The 19309-nt window shown below is 37.3% G+C and overlaps 2 protein-coding genes across 4 annotated transcripts; one reads left to right on the top strand and one right to left on the bottom strand.

Moving 5' to 3' along the window:
• Window positions 1-820: 820 nt before the first annotated feature.
• LOC128232396 (uncharacterized) lies at window positions 821-3334 on the top strand. 2 transcript variants are annotated; one of them, XM_052945912.1, is made up of 2 exons: window positions 821-1077; window positions 1270-3334. In XM_052945912.1, exon 2 carries the CDS (start codon window positions 2524-2526, stop codon window positions 2914-2916), a length of 393 nt encoding a protein of 130 aa, XP_052801872.1. In that variant the 5' UTR covers window positions 821-1077; window positions 1270-2523; the 3' UTR covers window positions 2917-3334. The 2 variants fall into 2 exon arrangements, with proteins under 2 accessions (XP_052801872.1, XP_052801871.1); XM_052945911.1 differs by having other exon boundaries at window positions 1270-2512.
• A 4285-nt stretch (window positions 3335-7619) lies between these two features.
• LOC128230352 (putative ferric-chelate reductase 1) lies at window positions 7620-15677 on the bottom strand. 2 transcript variants are annotated; one of them, XM_052942549.1, is made up of 12 exons: window positions 15152-15677; window positions 14418-14603; window positions 13930-14025; window positions 13503-13677; window positions 13019-13132; window positions 12685-12803; window positions 11157-11243; window positions 10875-10931; window positions 10499-10598; window positions 10129-10281; window positions 8479-8525; window positions 7620-8209 (listed from the first exon to the last, which is right to left on the bottom strand). In XM_052942549.1, the coding sequence occupies exons 1-12, from the start codon at window positions 15248-15250 to the stop codon at window positions 8108-8110; spliced, it is 1335 nt and encodes a 444-aa protein (XP_052798509.1). In that variant the 5' UTR covers window positions 15251-15677; the 3' UTR covers window positions 7620-8107. The 2 variants fall into 2 exon arrangements, with proteins under 2 accessions (XP_052798509.1, XP_052798510.1); XM_052942550.1 differs by having other exon boundaries at window positions 15324-15677.
• Between the last annotated feature and the right edge of the window lie 3632 nt (window positions 15678-19309).

The raw sequence follows: 19309 nt of genomic DNA, 5'->3' as shown, positions 1-19309 counted from the left end.
ATAGAAGTATGAAACTTACGACACAAAACAATCAGACAAACTATATGCTATCGTTTAAACTCTATTGGCGAACAAACAAATAATTACGGCAATTCAAAAGTCGATCGATCTGGAATTTAAATATTTTGAAAAATGCTGTCATTCGACCAAAAAAATACCGATATTAAAGATTTTTTACGAACTGAGACTGAGCTCGTGAAGTTAATCAGCACACGTAACTCCAACATGTTACTGGTGCATTTAGTGGACCAAATAGCAGTTTCTTACTCATGGGGAGTTTTGAGTATGCTACATGCAGGTACATCTAAAACATTAATAATTATTCATTTTGCCCAAGTCCAAAAAGAAAAACAGGAAGTAGCAAATGCATTTTTAAAATGCGGTTAGTTATAAATAATAAGTCTATTCTTTTTTTCTGTGATATGGGTGATATGGCAAAGTGCTTCCCGGACTTCAACGTTCCATTTTCATGACAATAACACTTGAGTTCAAGTGACGATCAAACAACTTGATTTCCCGAAGATACATTTTTCTCATGGCATATTGCTTTACGTTTCCACTCGGCACATCTTCATATGCCTGATAAATAATATCAGAACATGAGCCGCTGATACGCTTTAATGCAATATCCCTTGATGTTTTGAATGTATGTACATAAATTAGTGAAGTCCATTCAATCTTGTAATCCGGTTCGATCAATTAGATAGATTGTGATCAATATCGGATGTCCGTATGTCAATATATTATGTACACCTCCAAGCTTGAATCTTAACAATGCTCTTTTTTGTGATCACGATTCATTCAACGAAGAAAATTACAACCCATTTACGTGCTTGTATAGGGTTTGCTAGGAGATTACAATAAGTAAAAGCCGAATTTTTATATACCAATGAATAAACGTATTTAGTCATAAATTGTGTCTGAATATCTTTTAAAGACTTATTTCTTTGTTGATCTTTGTATTAAATGTGAATACGAGAGCAAAATATAACATATATAGTGAACACAATTATTTGTCGTTGAAAAAGTTTAAACAGGGCGCAGTTGAAATGATGAAAGATGTCTGACGAGGAAAATGTAAGTATTTTACGTATAATATATTACTTGAAGTCCTAAATAATGCAGCTTCATCTTTGGTTACAAATCAACGCAAAACAAGATTAGCACTGAAGTGCTTGCTTTTATTGACTAGGTCGGAAAAAGAGAACTGTTAATGTTTATTTATCAATTAAATACATAAAATACAATTTCGTTAATATTTACATACAGCCGACAAACACACCTGTATCGGACGATGAGGGCCAGGAGGAGGAAGACGATCTCCATGCTGAGTTGGTGCCTTCGGAAGCAACCTCAACAGATGACCGGTTTGACGTAATTGACACCCCGAAATCGTCTCGCGCAGGCATTGATATTGACGTCATCGATGACGTATTGATGTCGGAACAGGAAATTAAGGAACTTGACAGACGACTGGAAGAAGTGGTTGATCGTCTGCAAAAGCAGAAAGGCGATTATGAGAAATGGGAAAGTGACATAAACACCCGGAAGCTTAGAGCGTTCGCGAGACTTAAGGCGCTGGAGCGCTGTCACAGGAAAAGGCTGGAGGTGTACGAGACTATGAAGGATTACGTCCAGAACAGCCAAACTAGGGTGGGAAATACTTGACTTCTAATGGAACTGTGTTTGTATTATCCATTGTGCCAAAATAGCAATTGTAGCAATAGTGATATTAGTGAAATGCTTCGCTTTGACACACTCTTGGTCTGGGAATGCCGTTGCTTTGTCCCAAAAGAAACCATAAATTTTATTAATGTACTCTATATATTAACACTATACTGTGAAATATAAGTCGCATTATGAGTTAATTGATTAGATCTGACTTTAGTGTTGACCTCTGGCTATTATGTTTGACAACGAATGAAATGGTTCTTATAAGGGTTGGGGGTTTGCTTTTGCTCTTTCTATTTCATAACAGTCGAGGGGAAATTAAATCGCATTTATTATGCATTTTAATAACCATCTAGGTTAATTTAACTTTTAATCTCATTTTTGATACTTATGCTCTTTACGGGCCAATCTTGTTAGTTTATTGAGTAAATATTGAATATCGACCATCGTTTTGTTTAAATATTCTTACAGACAAGATGCTAATATAAAACAACGGTGTTTGTTTTATCATTATAAAACAAATCATTGAGGGATTAGTAGAGACAAGATTGAAACAAGTGACTCGCAGTACGTTGATGCAAGAAAAATCGAATAATAATATTAACAGATATCATATGTTTTACAGTATAATAGAGAGTAACTTTAAAAACATGCATGGTAGCTGGATTTTAGATAAACATTTAAAGTGGTATTAATAATAAAACTTTTGAAAGTGTTTAATACTTGGAATATTGTTGTGACTTCGCGGTCTTATAAAACGGCAGATTGTCTATCTTCAAGAGAACTATTAAAGATGTAAGGCGGTGAATGATATATTGTATTTTAAACAGTTTAAATGACATTTGAGGAAGCATGTCGAGTAATGTAGATTCACTCTCGGATATTTCGGACATAAGCAGCTCAGACCAACATGGAGAGGTATTTGAAGACCATGCGGGCAGCCCCGACGGCAGTCACAAACAAGCCACCGGCGGAGACGACGATGTACTTGTGTCCGAGTCAGAGAGGGACTTGCAGGAGAGACGGCTCCAGCAGTGTCGAGAGGCTCTCGATCACAGCCGCAATGCTCACGAACAATGGGTTGACCGCTTGACCAGGCGCCGGATGTTTGCAATTTCTAGCTTCCGGAAACTGCAGCGCGCCAGAAAGGACCGGATGAAGTTTTATGACGACGTGAAGGTATACATAGCCGATAATGAAAACATTGAAATTAAAGATATGACACAAAAACCAGCAGGGTTGTGACAGAGGCCATTCATTGGAATGTATGTGTGTTGCATGTCGCCAGGTAGTATAGAAAAAGAGGTTTGGAATGCAGCTTTCAGACTACTTTTTCGATGTCCAGGACGAAAAAACATACATAGCAAATGTATAATTATATCAGTAGTTCACTAAACTAAAATACATGTAGATTATTATTTCAACCATAATTATTATACTGCAACTGAATCAAAATATGTATCGTGTGCTTTCTTCGTTCGTGCAAAGGAAAAGCGCTGGAACATAAAATACAAGTTATACACTTAAATGTTGAGAAAGAGTGTCATGTACATGCATGTTAATAAATATATTTATCCGAAAGTGTAAGTAATGTTCTCATTTTTTAATAAGAAACCAATAAAGTAAACGACAAAGCACATGAACAAGATGTTGAATTTTTGAAATACGGTGATAGACACTATTTAAGCTATAATACGTGAATATAGCGCATGTATATATAATGTGCTTCACAATAAAAAAATGTTTGACATGCGTTTTGTGAAATCAATAGGGCCTTTGATAGATTTAAACACTCTAATCAGTTGCATGAGACAGCATTATATCGGGCAAGCACTTTGAGCAAACGTTGGAGCATCTTTTAATAAAAATCGCCGCCAAATATCCTTAAAAGCCTGCTGATTCAGACAAACATTCAGCTGCATGTTATATGACAGTGTATGGAAATTCAGCTCCGCCTCTTTTGGTGTCTTGGAAATTGTCGTATATTTTCATCTGATGAACATTTCAATTAAATATTTGAGGAATCGGTCCAGAATATTTGTATTAAAGCCATATCAAGATGAACAGCCCCGCCCTCTGTCGGACCTGTCATTCCAGAAATAACATGCATTTCGGAATATGGGTAGTACAAAATAAACAGTAACTCTACATTTCTTTGAAGGTTTCAATTCATTAAAGTCATCATTATATGTTTACAATAGACATACGTATAATGCATATTGTTGCATTTGAGTATACATACAGTTTGTGCTGATGAAATTTCAGTACTTCTTTGTATTTTTATCAGTTTTGACGATGTAACAGAAATGACATTGTGTAATGGAGTTGACAACAAGTAATGGAGTTGACATTTCATATGGAGGCATTTGCTAAATCACAAATCTAATGGATTATCTGGACACTCTTAACATTTATACATTCATAATTTACACAGAAGATGTGATTATATTTTCAATACAGATATATTTAATACATATTTTCATAGATAAAAAACAAGCAATAGCTAGCGTTAAACAATATCAGTTAAGCGTTTAAGATATTTTTCAGTATATGTACTGTGTACTTTATGTTTCATTTAAAGCATTACTTCTTATAAAGATTATGGTACTAATTTTATTAAACGTTTTCTACATTGTTGTATATACAATATACAACATTTATTTATAAATGGTTATCAATTTATTATACTAGTAATGGATCATGTGCTATAGAGTTACTTGAAACTTGAATCTATTATATTTTCAACTGTAGCACCAATAGACACCATGATGTCCATTTCTTTTTCAATCAGCTTCAATGTTTAGAGTGGTATATACAATGTAGCAATGACGAGAAGTCACATGTTGTGGCTCTTGATGGAGAAGAGTAATGACTTTATCTGCAGTGTACCAACACTGGTCGTTGATTAGGGGAAAGAAGTATCGGTTGTTGCCGATCTTGTGCATAAACTGAAAATTGTTCATATACATGTATTAGCTACTTGTAGTTCGCAGCTATGGGTGTATGAAGCTGGCATCAACATAACTATGGCACATGTTATAATTCATGGAATACTACAAATACGGAACATGTTTCAATGCATGGTTCTGCGGTCAAAAGAGAGGGACAAACATGGAATTACTTACCTTAAAGTCCATGTAATCCTCGTCAACCCCCAGTATTATGCCAGGAAACGGGGACCCGTCATGTGAGACCACCGCGTACCTACCGATCATAGGCTCATCTATACGTATGTATCAGCCAGTACCTCAAACGAGGATATATACCAAAATCAATATCTAAATCATTTTAATATAGTTTACCAGGGACTTTTAGTATTTATGTGTTTTATTCATGTGTGTTTGGAAAATGCAGTATATAGTGTTGATAAGTAAGTTGTTGTTTTCATTTAAACTGATAACAACAAATATGTGAGTATGTCCGTTGCAACTACCTCATGGTAAATTTGCGGCAGAGGTATTTACTGCTTGATCTTAGAGGTTGTAGTGTGTGCCCTAGTCAAATGGTGGGTTCGTCACCTGTTCCGAGCCCAATTGTGGCTTGGCCATCTGCCCTCAGTGCCCTGAGTCCACTGGTGGCTTGGTCACCTGCCCCAAGTTCTGACTGGTGGATTGGTCACCTGCCCCGTGTCCGCTTGGTCACCTGCCCCGAGTCCACTGGTGGCTTGGTCACCTGCCCCGAGTCCAATGGTGGATTGTTCACCTGCCCCGAGCCCAATTGTGGCTTGGCCACCTGCCCCCAGTGCCCTAAGTCCACTGGTGGCTTGGTCACCTGCTTCGAGTCAACTGGTGGCTTGGTCACCTGCCCCGAGTCCACTGGTAGCTTTGTCACCTGCCACGAGTCCAATGGAGGCTTGGTCACCTGCACTAGGGGCGCTTTGTTTTGAGAAGAAAAAAACATGTATAAGCTTTGTTGTTTAAACTGAAACCTTCGATGCGCATCAATATTTTCATTGTGCCATTAATGGAAAATGTTGCCTTTCAGACTCCAACAACTTTTTAAGACGCTGTCATTACGAAAGTACGAAATACTATTTTTCAAGACTCACGATGAATAAATGTTTGTAGTTCTAGTGACGACTTGACATCCATAAAATATTGTTTATTTAAAAAAATCATTAGAGAGAAACGCAAAACATACGCAGTAAACGTATTGAGCAGGCACATGTAATACATTATCGTCTGCAGTTTATGTTCTAGTGTTGTTAAGAAGAAATTATGAGTAATTATACTTCAAAGGTTGTTACCACTCTAGCCCCTGCATGTATCTGAGAAATGAACGGCTGAAAGGAGGGTTGACTTCAGAATCAAGGAAATTTCACGCCGTTTAAATTCATTCAGTTTTAAACGATAAGTTGCAAATATTAAGAAATGAATAGAAGGATAATCCATTTAAAATTTTCAAATTGTATGATATTGAGTTGTGTTTCTTTGTTATTTAACAGTTTTCAAAACAATGGGCTTAACCTAACCATTTATATTACGTTTTATAAAAGTGTGTTTACCTGATGAATATTCATTGTACTGGAAATAGGAATTAGTGCACTGGGTAGTAACTGCCCGACATCTATTGACGACTCTTCAACAATAAACAACTTCACAGAAAAGATGGTTGGACCGTAGCAATCAACACTGCAGCGCATGAGATTTCATGGCCCTTTTCATGCTTTTACTTGGTGGCCATCAGTCCTTTTTATCGTTGCACCTGTATCATTAGCGGCGCCTTTTCCGTGGGGAGCCTCTAAGAAATTCGATGTTGCGAACTTGAAGCCGTAAAACCATATTCGTCCAGAGATAAAAGTTAATTTTATTTCGGTTATGAGTTGTTGGCCCGTCTGTTAGGAAATGTATTACGGATATTGGTTTGATAGTTTTGACGTAACGGTTGACTGCTTCCACGTTTGCCTATTTTAGTCATCAGAGAGGAGCATTAATTGCTTCCATGCAGCTAATTTGTTTAAAGTTATTTTTTTCTAAATTATTGCATTCTCCTTGCACTTGGTTATTTTGTACCCATTACGAATATTCATGACTCTCTCTCTCTCTCTCTCTCTCTCTCTCACACACACACACACACACACACACACACGCACGATTTTCGCTACAGCCACCTACCTCTCCAGTGGTCATAATTTACGAATTGGATATCAATAGCCAATTAACATTATTTGGTGTGAAAAAGAGTGTGTGTTCTTTTCAATTACTAGCTGTTAGGATTATGAGATGCCAGTTCCCCATCGTCCAGCACTGATTTGTTAACGTGGCCAAGTCTTAATGAAACGTGGCCAGAAATGTTCGAGGTTAACACATTTGGCTTTAAAAAAGAACTACACGATTGATCTGAAACTATTTCCTGCGTTTCCCTACTCCTAAATATTTTGAGTTTAATACCAGAAATAGGTTCCGCAGTGTGTATAGGTATATTAAATCTACTTTTATACCATCATAGTGTTAATGAATAGCATTTCATGTCACCATTCGTAACATGGACTGAAGACTGAAGCCCCATGTTATTCATATGTCTGTTTCTTTCTTATTTTACCAAATCTTTACCATACCTTGTAACTGTGTTAATGGGCATATTAATTTCTCGGATGTATCATATAAACAATCTTTTTGTTTCGTTATTACACGTTTGTTGACCTTATGTTTATTTTGAACATTTTCAGCATACCTTTACAAAACGCTGCTGCAATGTGTATTGCCATCAAATACCTTTCATGGGTTCTATTACCAGTTTGATCACTTTAGTATCTCGAGTAATGCCCTTTCATTTTCACAATTGTCCTTGTTCGCTGTGAAAGGTTATGATCAAATTTTCCCGCACGGGTCTGACTAAATAATCAAAATTTGACCAGAATAGTATTCGCATTGTCAACTCTCGTTTTCATCCGTAGTTTACCTACTTGGTTGGCATAACGTCTTCGACGAATTAAAAAACACACACAATATTATATGTCCCTTTAAGTATCTACCAACTTGACCTTGTCCATTCTCTAACTCGACCAAAGCTTATCCGATTGTTATTAAACTTGGTTACACAAACTAAATTGAAAACCAACCTGCTGAACACTCCCGTAACATGTGAGTTATTTCCCTTTAATTATCACAAATTTTCCAAACTAGTTTTGTCCATTCACCACGTCCAATCTTGTCTAAACTATTGCTTTGGGGCATTATGTCTCGAAAGAGTTATATAGCAAACCATATCGAGACATAAAGGCTCATAAGCTACATTTTTGTTGCAATGAAATGTAAACTATTACTAAAAATATATTCTTGTTCACAAAAAACAAATACAAATGTACAACAAAGCTTATAGCAATACAAAAACTAACTAATATAACAGTATGATTGATCGAAGTCCACACGAGCAGTGTTTTAAGTTCATGTCACCGGTTTCAATGTAAGTTTTCAATATCGTGTGTACGATTTGGTTATTTTCCCCCAGCAAAGAGCACCCAGAAGGCGATGGACAGCGCCAGAAGTCCGACAACGTATACAGCTGTGATCAACACCCGGACATTGTCCAGCGGCTCCTGGAAGAGAATTTAAGTAATGGATGCCATTTACTTAAGCTTTAAAAAAGCATTTAGTTTTATTAGGTATCACTCTAATTTCAAATTTAAGCTACAGCAACCACTAATTGTCTTGGCCATTCACTTTATTTCATGTAAATGTGTTGATAGTTAGGCTTTGTTAAGCCTCGTACATGGTGATAGATCAGTTACGACAAGTACATTCTTACAATTATATCCTACAACCAAGATTTGAGAAGAAAGAGTTAACCTTTAAGTTTAAGACCAACCTTTGTTTCTTGCCCAGAATCGTATGGTTCAAGCTCTACTTCATTTGCTGAAAAAAACAAAATTCTAATTATATGATTTAGGCTTTGAGCGTTTTGCGAGTACATTATTCTGTAGTTTGTTATTCATTCTATACATAAAACGTGTCATGTTTATATTCACATTTAATAGTCAATAAAAAGCGTCGTGCCTAATTCGTTTCGGGAATCGGAAATAAAATCCCTGAACGTACGTATTTGGGATTGAATTCCAAGTGGTCAACAGGTGCTCCGTCATGTCACTGAGGATATATATGGTGTTTAGCATGATTTTTATTGTTTTCAGTAGCCATAAGTTATCAATGTGGCTTAAATCTGGGGACTGTGCAGGCCAGAACAAGACAGGAATGTTATGTTTTTTTCTCTCCATACTGTGGCATCATGTGACTTGAGGGCAGGAGCATTGTCTTCCTGGAATGTCCATGAGTTATCGTCGAAATGTGTAGATACTGATGGCCATAAATATTCATCTAATGTCTGAATGTATGTCTGAGTGTTCAAAGTTTTATCAAAAAAGACAAGCACCCCAAAATAGTAGATGCAGCGTCATCTGGACCATAATCTACACGGCTAGCCACATGCCCCAGATACTGCGCGCTACAACATTTCACACAGAACATTGTTCAAAGTTGAACTTATTGTAAAAAGAAGTGACGCCTGTCCTGTTAAAGAATCTGAAAATTTTTTCGCGTCCCTCGTTTACTGTCAAATATCCACAGCCTAATAACCATTAAGTCATAGAAACGATGGTGTATTTGTCACCCTCTGTCATCTTTTCACCGAGTTAACCCACAGAAGTTTCTCTCGATTTTGTTACCCTATATATATAATCTATTTGACAATGGGTTGAAAACACATTTTGCATTTCTCAAAAAAAACCACTGTATAACAGTTAAAGTTTTTTATTGAAAAAACAACAACACTAATATATGTATGAAAAGTGACTTCTGAAAAACCGAAATCAACAAAATATTGAGCTACTCAACAAAATATATATATTGTTGCATTTAGACACGCGTTGGCAAAAATCCAAAATATAAATTCAACTGACTAAAAATATGTTGTGGGCAAATGCTGTATGAAAATAAATATCCAGTTCAATGAAGATAAAGCAGATGTTTGCAATTGTAGTGGGCGACTACCTCCGCCAATTTCGTGTATACGAGTCAATGCAAGTTGCTTCCCTTATACCATATAATTTGACTAAATGAATCAAAATAACGAATGTAAAAAGTTTCACATATTCATGTCATGGCGGTGTAAATGCTTGCTTTTGTACAATACAGCAGTATTGCTTACTCAAACACCGAACATAAAAGCGTGACAATGTAGATTTCAGGTTGCAACCTGTGATCAACCCCGCCATCAGCATGTCAACCAAATATACCGGAATCGACATGCACTCGAACTTACCACAGAAAGTTGAATGTACTCGAACCGGAATGAAAATTTACACGAATTTACCACCAAAGTAACGTGTACTTGCACTAACCACCGGAATTGAAATATACACGAATTTACCACAAGAAGTTACGAGTAATCGAACATACCACCAGAATCTACGTGTACTCCAACTTACCGCAGGATTTTTCATGCACTCTGGGATATACTTACACTTGTTTTGTTTAGGCTTTCGACTGAAAGCGAGGTAAAGAAAGGCGGCGATAGGGACGACCACGATCCAGACGTTGAAGACAATCAAGACGATCCGAGTGGAGGCGGGGGCGTTCGCAGCCGACAGACTCGCCCCCGTGTACAGGTTAACCGCTGAGGACATGGACAGACAGAATATTTTTGAATGGTATGGTGCAAAGGGGAATTCAACCGAGATTATAGGTACACACCAATTAATCAGTCAAACATCTTAACTCTGGTCTGGTAAACGCAAAGAACAAGATAAGGTCGAATCACTGATAGTAACCTATTTTTTTCGAAAACAATGAAAACATTCATCAAATTAAATTATTTGTTTCAATTATTTTACTTGCAAGAATAATGGCCAGGTAGCCGACGAGTGTGTGAGCTATCCTGAAGATAATACGTCTCGGGTGGTCAGGCTTCGGACGAAATGCCGCCATAATGGGCTGAAAATTTGCGGTACATTGTATAAGCTGGAACCGTTGGTGTGTTGAAGTCCATTCACACAGTTTGATCCTGATTGTAGTAATGTTTTATATGAACTCTTTTGGAAACATTAAACACTGTAATAATTAACCCTACCCTATGTTCAGCAATGACATGAATAATGGTATAGGACAACACTTTGTTGTACATCAGTAAGAATTGGTATCCAAGCTAGCCTTATACAGTATTTTTGTCATCTTTAAATTATATGAAGCATAGTAAAACGCTATACTTACATTGATGAGAACTAGACAGGTAACAATGATGCCTATAACTGGATGTGAAGCAGCGTTCTGTTGGGGAGCAAAATATGTGTGTAGGTTATCATGGAGAGGTTTACAAAACATAATTTGTGTGAAAGCAAATGTAATGACCAAATAACGTGTATATAATACTCTGAGTTAAGTTTGAAAGAAACGAAAAACGTTATAAAAACAAAACATTTGTAAGTTAAATGCCTTTGAGGACTAACAACTCTATTGAATGACTAAAGTGTTGTGTGAAAAATTGGGACCGGCCTTTGAGTATCCCTCGGCGTGGACAAATATGGCGATGAATGCTACTAAGGTCAGCAACGTGCTCCCCAGCATGCATCCTATGTGGAACTGAAATCAGTTGACACATTCCATTTTGTATAGTTGTTTACATAGAGTGAAATGAAGGCAAAGCTTTTTAAGGCCGGAGACCAAGCACTTTCGGTCTTCAAGAGAGCCGTGTCAAGCGCCATCTGGGTTGGTAGGTGTGTAGGTCCTAGGAAATATTTAGGTGAATAATTCAAGAATGTAATAAAGAGAACACAACAAAAAATCATGACTTATCGGTTTTGATAAAAGAACATCGTATTAGGGTTGAACGCTCTTCAGCGTTAGTCAAGTACAAAGATGACCCACTTATTGTAGGTAAAGCGAAATCCCTTAACGCATTATAAGTAGGGATGCAAACGAATGGCAAAATTGATATTCGAATATTCGGTAATTCTTTCGATCGAATATTCGAATATTCGATAACAAAAATACATCTTTTCGAAGTTGTATTAAACTATTATTATCATTCGCCAATTCATTTTGATCCTTCTTTGTCGTAGCAACTACGCGCGGCGGACTCTGATTTCCCCATATGAGCCTCTGAAATTCCCCATTTTTATATAGAAAACGGTAATTCATTATGAACAATCAAAAATCAAAATCGAATAATTCCGCTGCCTTCATATTGTGAAACAATGTGAAATTAGATGGATTCCTAATCATATGGCGTAATGAGCCAATGGAGGGTCTTTCCGTAGGACGAGCAGTCTCGTTCTGGGATAGACCTCTACCTTATATACCAAACCAACTCGGGAACTAGTAAAATGATAAAAAGAAACATTTATGAATTTGATTCTTCTACATCAATAGAGGCAATATATCCTAAAACGCTATACTATACAGTAACATTTCAAAGCAAGAACAGTGCATCGAAACATGGAAAACATTTAACAGCACATACATCTGCATTATTGTAGCAAATGCCATACATAGTATCACGGCAATTTGAGCAATGTTGCATAGCTTAATCTGCAACCAAGACAGCACATTAGTGTGAAGGCCGTTACCTTAAATCCTTAATTGGCAAAGGCATTGGTGTCACTTGTCCAATAGCAAGTTGTAAAATTACGGGGACTTTTTATAGTACCCGGCGATATGTCCCTAAATGACATATGACGCGTGTTTAGTGTATTGTCATCACATTCACACCTCTGGCATTAGGGGCCAATCATTGTAAAAACATGACAAAAGAACTAAATACACAATTGCAGCCTTGTAGGTCAAAGGTTTTTTTATTTTATTTATTCAACTTTTTTTTCGAATAATCGAATACCGATTTTGCCATTCGAATACCAAACGTTTGATCGAATATTCGAATATTCGTTTGCATACCTAATTATAAGCATACAAAAACAACGACGACGATTGATTTAAAGTTAAGCTCATAGCTATGACATTTTCTTGTATACGTGAAAAAGCATTAAGTTTTTAATATGCCTGTAACAGCGTCAAAATATCTTACCACGAACCAAGGTTTGAGGCCGAACCAAAGGGTGGAGTCCGGCCACGTCTGTTTGTTGATCGACGCCATGAACACACCCACGTGGGCAAACAACATCCACACCAGCGACATCAAGATACCTGCAGTTGAGTTGTATACTTTATGGCTATTGTATTTATAATATAATAACGCTAAAACATATACAACCTTCACATGTTAATGGCAACAAACGTAGCACACATTATAATTCAATTAATTAACTAGTTTTTTTATTTTATTTCTTACAGTAATTTACAACATTCTATCACCCCAATCCTAGAGCGATAGCCCTTTTGTCCCGCCCTAGGGATCCTACCGTGTAGTTTGACGAGCGGGCGGTCAGTGGCGCTACATCCTACGTCGTCGGAGCTCTGGAAGTCGGCAGTCTCCAGGGAAGCGCACGGATTGGAGCTGTGCTGCTGGATAGAACCTGGAAGGAGGAATGAAGAGTTGGACATACTGAGTTAGTTTTAACGAATTAGTATATATCAACAAATTTAATTTCATACAAAATAGAACAACAAATCTTATGTCTAGCGCGACGCGTATATATCATCATCGTTCGACCAACTGAAACAAGGATGAAACCTAGAAACGAGTTCGTTTCGATGTTAGATATTCAACAGCACTGCTCGAAATCCTTTCATACACAATTGCTCTTATGAGTATTGCTGCAGCGGCTCCCAGTGGCTCCCAGTGGCATAAAAGAACGACCAAAATGGCAGTACCAGTCTTTGAAGACATATATATGGTGGTAAAACAAATTACGCGCATAATAATAGAAAACAACACACACTAACCACCTGACGAGGACCCATAAGCATACAACAGCGTCCAGTCACTGTTCATATCGAAGTACTTGGTTGAGTCTGCGACCGACGCTGACGCCAGAGTCGCGGTCTTTTTACGTTTGAACGTGCACGTGAATATCCCGTTTGTGTGGGATGATGACGTCAGTGTCAGGCCAAGTTGGTTCTTGAAACATGCATTAAAATGGATCAGTTATGACTAGGATCCAAGGCTGTTTGAACTCCTTTGCTATTAAAATAATTGCTTAAATATCGACTAAAAGATACACCACTGAAAATATGTTACATACACACACAAATAAAAGTCTTATTAGGAAATGAATTTGAAAAATAAAATCAGGAACAAGATGGTGTGTTGATATATTTATAATAATGATGTTGTCAGTGAAAGTGTCTAGGTTTTTACTAGGACGTGCACCTGCGACAAGCGGCTGTTGGAATAGCCGGTGTTGTATGAGACGTAGACGGCCGGGGTGCTGCTCGTTGATACACACTCTATCACACTCGCGCTCGCCTGAAATGAACGGGTGTGAAAGACGTGGTGACAATTATACGTATATATTATAAGCATGGGCGTTTTTTGCCAAATTTCCAATTCCTCTTCATGGGAAAATAATACTTTGAAACAAGCAGTATCCTTACAGTGAAAATATTTCTTTGGAAACAAACACTGTCCTAAAATATAGAAAATATCATTAAACAGCAGCTACGCACAGTACTGTAACTGTCTAAAACTAAAATACACTAGCATCAAGTACGAACCCCTGAATGTTTCACAGTCTCAGAATCTATACGATTATAAATTATTCACATATTGATATATATAATTTGAATCAGGACTCAGGAGTATTTATATGTCTTGCAGTGACATGCATCTTTCTAGCAATATATAAATGATTTAATTACCATTTTGGAGTCGCTGGAGAGTCCAATGGCGCAGTACTTGTCGCCGGTGCCTATACAAGTCAAGGTGAGATCAAGGTCATCGCCGCCCCCGTCCTGCCACTTGAGCAGGAATTCGCAATCGTCCGACGTGCATCCGTTATGGAAACATCCGGTGGAGTCCCCACAACTGCTTGGCTTGCTTATAGTCTGGACGACAAGAAAAAAGATATATGGCTACCAGGGGCGTAGCTAAACAAGCTTAATAAGTACTGATGTGCAGGCCCGTATGCTCCTCCGCGACTGTATGCACTATATCTTGAGGGAAAACAAAAACATAAAAAATCCAAAGAACGCAAAAAAACAAAGACTGGCAAATAGTTTTACTTGAAGCTTATATCCCCTGTCCCTACCCCTTAGTTTTACATACATTTTTTGTTATTTAAAAAAAAACACACTAAAAAACGATGTGCATGCCTGTGCCGTTAGTGCCCATGTGGATCTACCCCTGTTGCCACTTAGTTAAACGTTCGTGAGTTTGGATAACATTATGTTTTTGCTAATTGACAGTGTTGGTGGCCGGTGATATTAACGGCATAAATAAGGCACGGTATAAACGTCAGGAGTCCCTCAGAAGCCAGGCAAAAGGATGGATATGTTAAACTAATATTCCACATCATGTAAACTACAACTAACAACAACAATGCCAAAATATACCCAACATGTTGACAGGTTATCGAAGCGAACACTGTACGTACTTGAGCGCAAACGCTGTTCAAATTGGACGACACAATACCCAGTATCAAAGCTTTCACCAACACGTATCCCGAGTTTGGCCACATCATGTATATTCTCATGTAATTTGCTTCCTGTTCATATCATAGCACAACTCAATACACACACGTTTTAATAATATAATTTGTAATTCACCTTTAAAACAATAGAACCGTTTTTACACTCTTACACTATAAATATTTCCCGAGGAATGCAAATTCGTATTTTGCACAATTAAAATAACTAACTTCTTCGGTGTCAGCACAAACAAATTCCGCCAATATCAAACGAATATCAGATTACCGAAAATTATTTTTAGTTAAAGCGCTGTCTTTGTGTATACGCCTTCTGCTTTAAAAAGGAGATATTGACATGCCCGTAACCGACCACTCGTTTCAACAGTTTATAATAAATAATATTTTGAAGAGACTTCTTCAGATTCATAAATACAATTCGGAAATACATGTCAACACATGCCACTCATTAGCCGATACCTGGGACCACTCCCAGCCGATACTAAACGTATAACAAATAGTATTTTGAAGAGACTACTTCAGACTAATAAATACAATTCTGAAATACGTGTCAGTCGATAACCGATACTAAACGTATATACATAATAAATAAAGTACCGGGTTCCGTTCATTATGCTATAGAACACAAATAAGGAAGAGAAAAAACATTGTTCACGGATGACTTTAGAATATGTTGAAGACCCCATAGTCATGTTCACGCTTTGGAAGTAGATTTGTGCCTTAGTAAGTGCATTTAAAAGTGATGGCAAATCACACCAATTTGGATTCGACTGTTCAGTGTTGAGTACGTTTTCTTCTTTTTGTTTTAACACATGGCAATGAATCAAGGCATGTCTTTATCATTTCAGACCATTGGGTACATTCCATCTTTGTAGGTTTTGAAGCTAATGGTTTGTGATTGAACTTGCTGAACATGCTGAATTGACTTGATCTACTTTTTAACACTTTCAGTGCAATGGTCGTACTCCTACGCATGAGTGTGTAACATTTTGAATATATAGTGATTATCTCTCTTTCTTTTAAGACACTAAACTTTTTCTAACATTTTTATTGTACACAAGTGGATTCATACTTTATATGATTTTTGGGTCGTAAAACACTAGAACTCAGATTAAATTCGCATATAAATTCACTATAGAATATATAAGAAATTTATTTGGTGTTATATAACCTATGACAATCAATACATCTCGTGGACTAGAGAAAGAAAAAACAACAACATTTTTTTTTATAAATTGCCAATGATTCTGGTCAAAATAGACGCTCTGCACAAGATGCCAGATCAGCTGTGAATTAAGTCCTCGAAATAGTGTACGCTCCTTCAATATACATGTACTCTATATACACTTTATGGATTAAAACATAAAGGGTCATATTCCTCGTGATCTGTGAAAGAAGACCCTCCAAATCGTTAATGATCCATATGGCATGGATTTATCATCCCGTTATCGGAATGATTTTGCCATAAATATCGACGCGACATCGTTTAAAAATCGGCCCGACATCAGTCCGCCCTTGATTTTGCAACACAGCTTGGCATCTGTCCAACATTGGTTAATACCACCACCTCGCCATCAAAATGAAGTTGAACCGACATACTTTATCGACATCGGCCCGAAATCAAGATATATGGTGCAATAATATTATTGGTCCGATATCGGTTAAAATCGGTTTTATGTCGATCCACCTTAAGTTGGCAACACGGCGATACATCGGTCCAACATCGGTTAACAACATGACAATGATATTGGACACGGTCAAAACATTTGCTGCTGAACAAACTCGGACTGATATTTTAGGCCAAACGCTATCAATATATGTTAAATATGAGGCCTATGTTATGTTAATGTAAAAGTCTGGACACGGCTTTTAAATCATCATTTGCATTTTTTTTATTGCTGAGCAAAGAGAGAAATGCAGTTATGGCTACAAAAAAATCGTTAGTGTGCAAATGGTGCGGAGATGTCGAACCTACGTTAAGTTGATGTCAGTCAGACATCGTAAATTGTGTTATGTGTTATAACTAACGTCGATCCAATCGGTATGTTAGCTGGTGAGGTGTTCGTCACTATAGATGAACAGAGGGGCCATAATTTTGGTAAACAATAACGCAACACTAAATAATTTCTTTTCGACCATATACCCATGATGCATGACCATCTCTTATCGTTTTGGAATGTATAGCGGAGGACAAATTAAAAGTAGTTCTTGATCATAAACACATGATGCATGATAATATGTGAACGTCTTGCGTAAATTTATCCGCTATATACTGTAAGAGGATTCCAACAGACAAGACCTCGAAACGCATGTGAATATAGATGGACAAGGACAACTTTGTGTCCCTCTCACGTTTGAATAGACATAAAAAAGATGTGCTAGAACGGATGGTCGGATTGGTGAAAGATAAATCCTTGCATCAAATCTATTTTTCATGTGCCGTATGTACAGCATATTATACAGCATAGTAAGAGTTAGATACAGTATCACTTTTATCCTTGACATTTGCGCCGATATTGTCCGGTCATAGTTCCACAATGCTGGTAGATAAAAACTAAACTACTTCTGTTCTTCCAATGCAAACACAAATATTTATGGAACAATTCTGTTGTTTAAGCCACTCCAAAAAAACCTTTAGAACTCTTATTTTATTGTTCATTTTTTATACTGACTTCTTCGATAATGTCCAAACCTCTGAGCATGGCCTTGACCTTTGACTATTTGACCACAGGGACAAAATGTGCCTGCATCTGGATATGCCATTTGGAGATGCAAGTTTAAAAAGTCCAGCATGCGGTCGGCCAAATGATACTTAACTTAGTAAATAGTTGTATGAAAAGCAGCGCGTTTCCACAGGGCCTTCGTTTGGTCACCAGAGAATGAACCACTGGTGAAGGATATACATGGCCGTCCGTTTTCAAAAAAATTGGAGGTTCGAGTTCTGAAGAAAATATTTATAACAAACATAGCGGGACTTATGGTTTCAGACAAGAATGATTATGAGAGGTCTGTGACTTTCTATTTAACATACATATACGAATAACAATGACAACTGTTGAGTTTACTATAGAAGAACAGAACTAGGCTTGCGACTGTGTATATATAACGTAAATTATAAAGATCCCAAACCATTATTAAAAAAACTAGGTTGAATACCTTTATATCTCACGCTACAAATCATATTATTCAGACCATCGTCGTCAACTCCGGTACTTTATCCCGCTCAGACTACATTAGTTCTCCTTTCAAGCAGAGCAATCCTACGGTAGATTCAGACAATAGTTTTTATGCTGATTCAACTCTTCATTTTTAAGCAAAATGTTGCCTTCCGACGTAGCATACATGTCGTACTTAATCACGTGGTATACACACACTGAGTCAGTGGAAGCAAGTTTTAAAGAAATTGCCCATGTTGTTCAAGAGAAGCCGATTAATACATTTGTTGACGACGGATGGTGGATAAAGGAAAGTCATAATCACTTACTTTGAGCATCATCTGCTCAGGAGAGCTAACCGCAAGTTTACAGTTATATTAATTAACTTTTATAAGAAAAAAGTAAAAATAATCTGAGTAAGAAAAACAACAATATGATCAGTAATGTAGTATATTATAGCACATGACAAACACTATTTGTACAATAGAGGTCTTTAATCAACTCAAAAGATTAAATTTGTTTTTAAGTCTTTGCCCAACGCATATGTCTTGACTTCATTGGAAATTGTCTCCGCCTTTTTGGTTTTGCACACCAACATGACAACAAGACACAGAAAGTTGCTTTTCGCTGCTTGTTAGACTTTCTTTTTCGGTAGAGCCCTTCCAACGGGTATGTTGCCGCTCTGTCTTTTAACTCGTCGCAGACACGGTCAAAGTTCTGTAAAGATCTGGCTGAATTGATCGCTTGACTGCTTTGTATCTTCAGTCTGGACACCCGCGATAACGGTGTCCTTGGTTGGCCTACCGGGATAATGTATTTGTCGAGATCAAAGCTCTCTGATATTTGGCTTCCTAGAGTGCATTTCCGCTCATTTTCTATTCCTTGATTCTCACGTTCTAATTCTTCTCTCGCTGACCTCAACGATCCATACGAGTTTGTACTAGACTCCCCA

This window comes from Mya arenaria, chromosome 4, assembly GCF_026914265.1.
Source record: "Mya arenaria isolate MELC-2E11 chromosome 4, ASM2691426v1".
NCBI classification, from domain to species: Eukaryota; Metazoa; Mollusca; class Bivalvia; order Myida; family Myidae; genus Mya; species Mya arenaria.
Note: the sequence above shows the minus strand (reverse complement) of the source record. Positions and strands in the feature narration are given on the sequence as shown.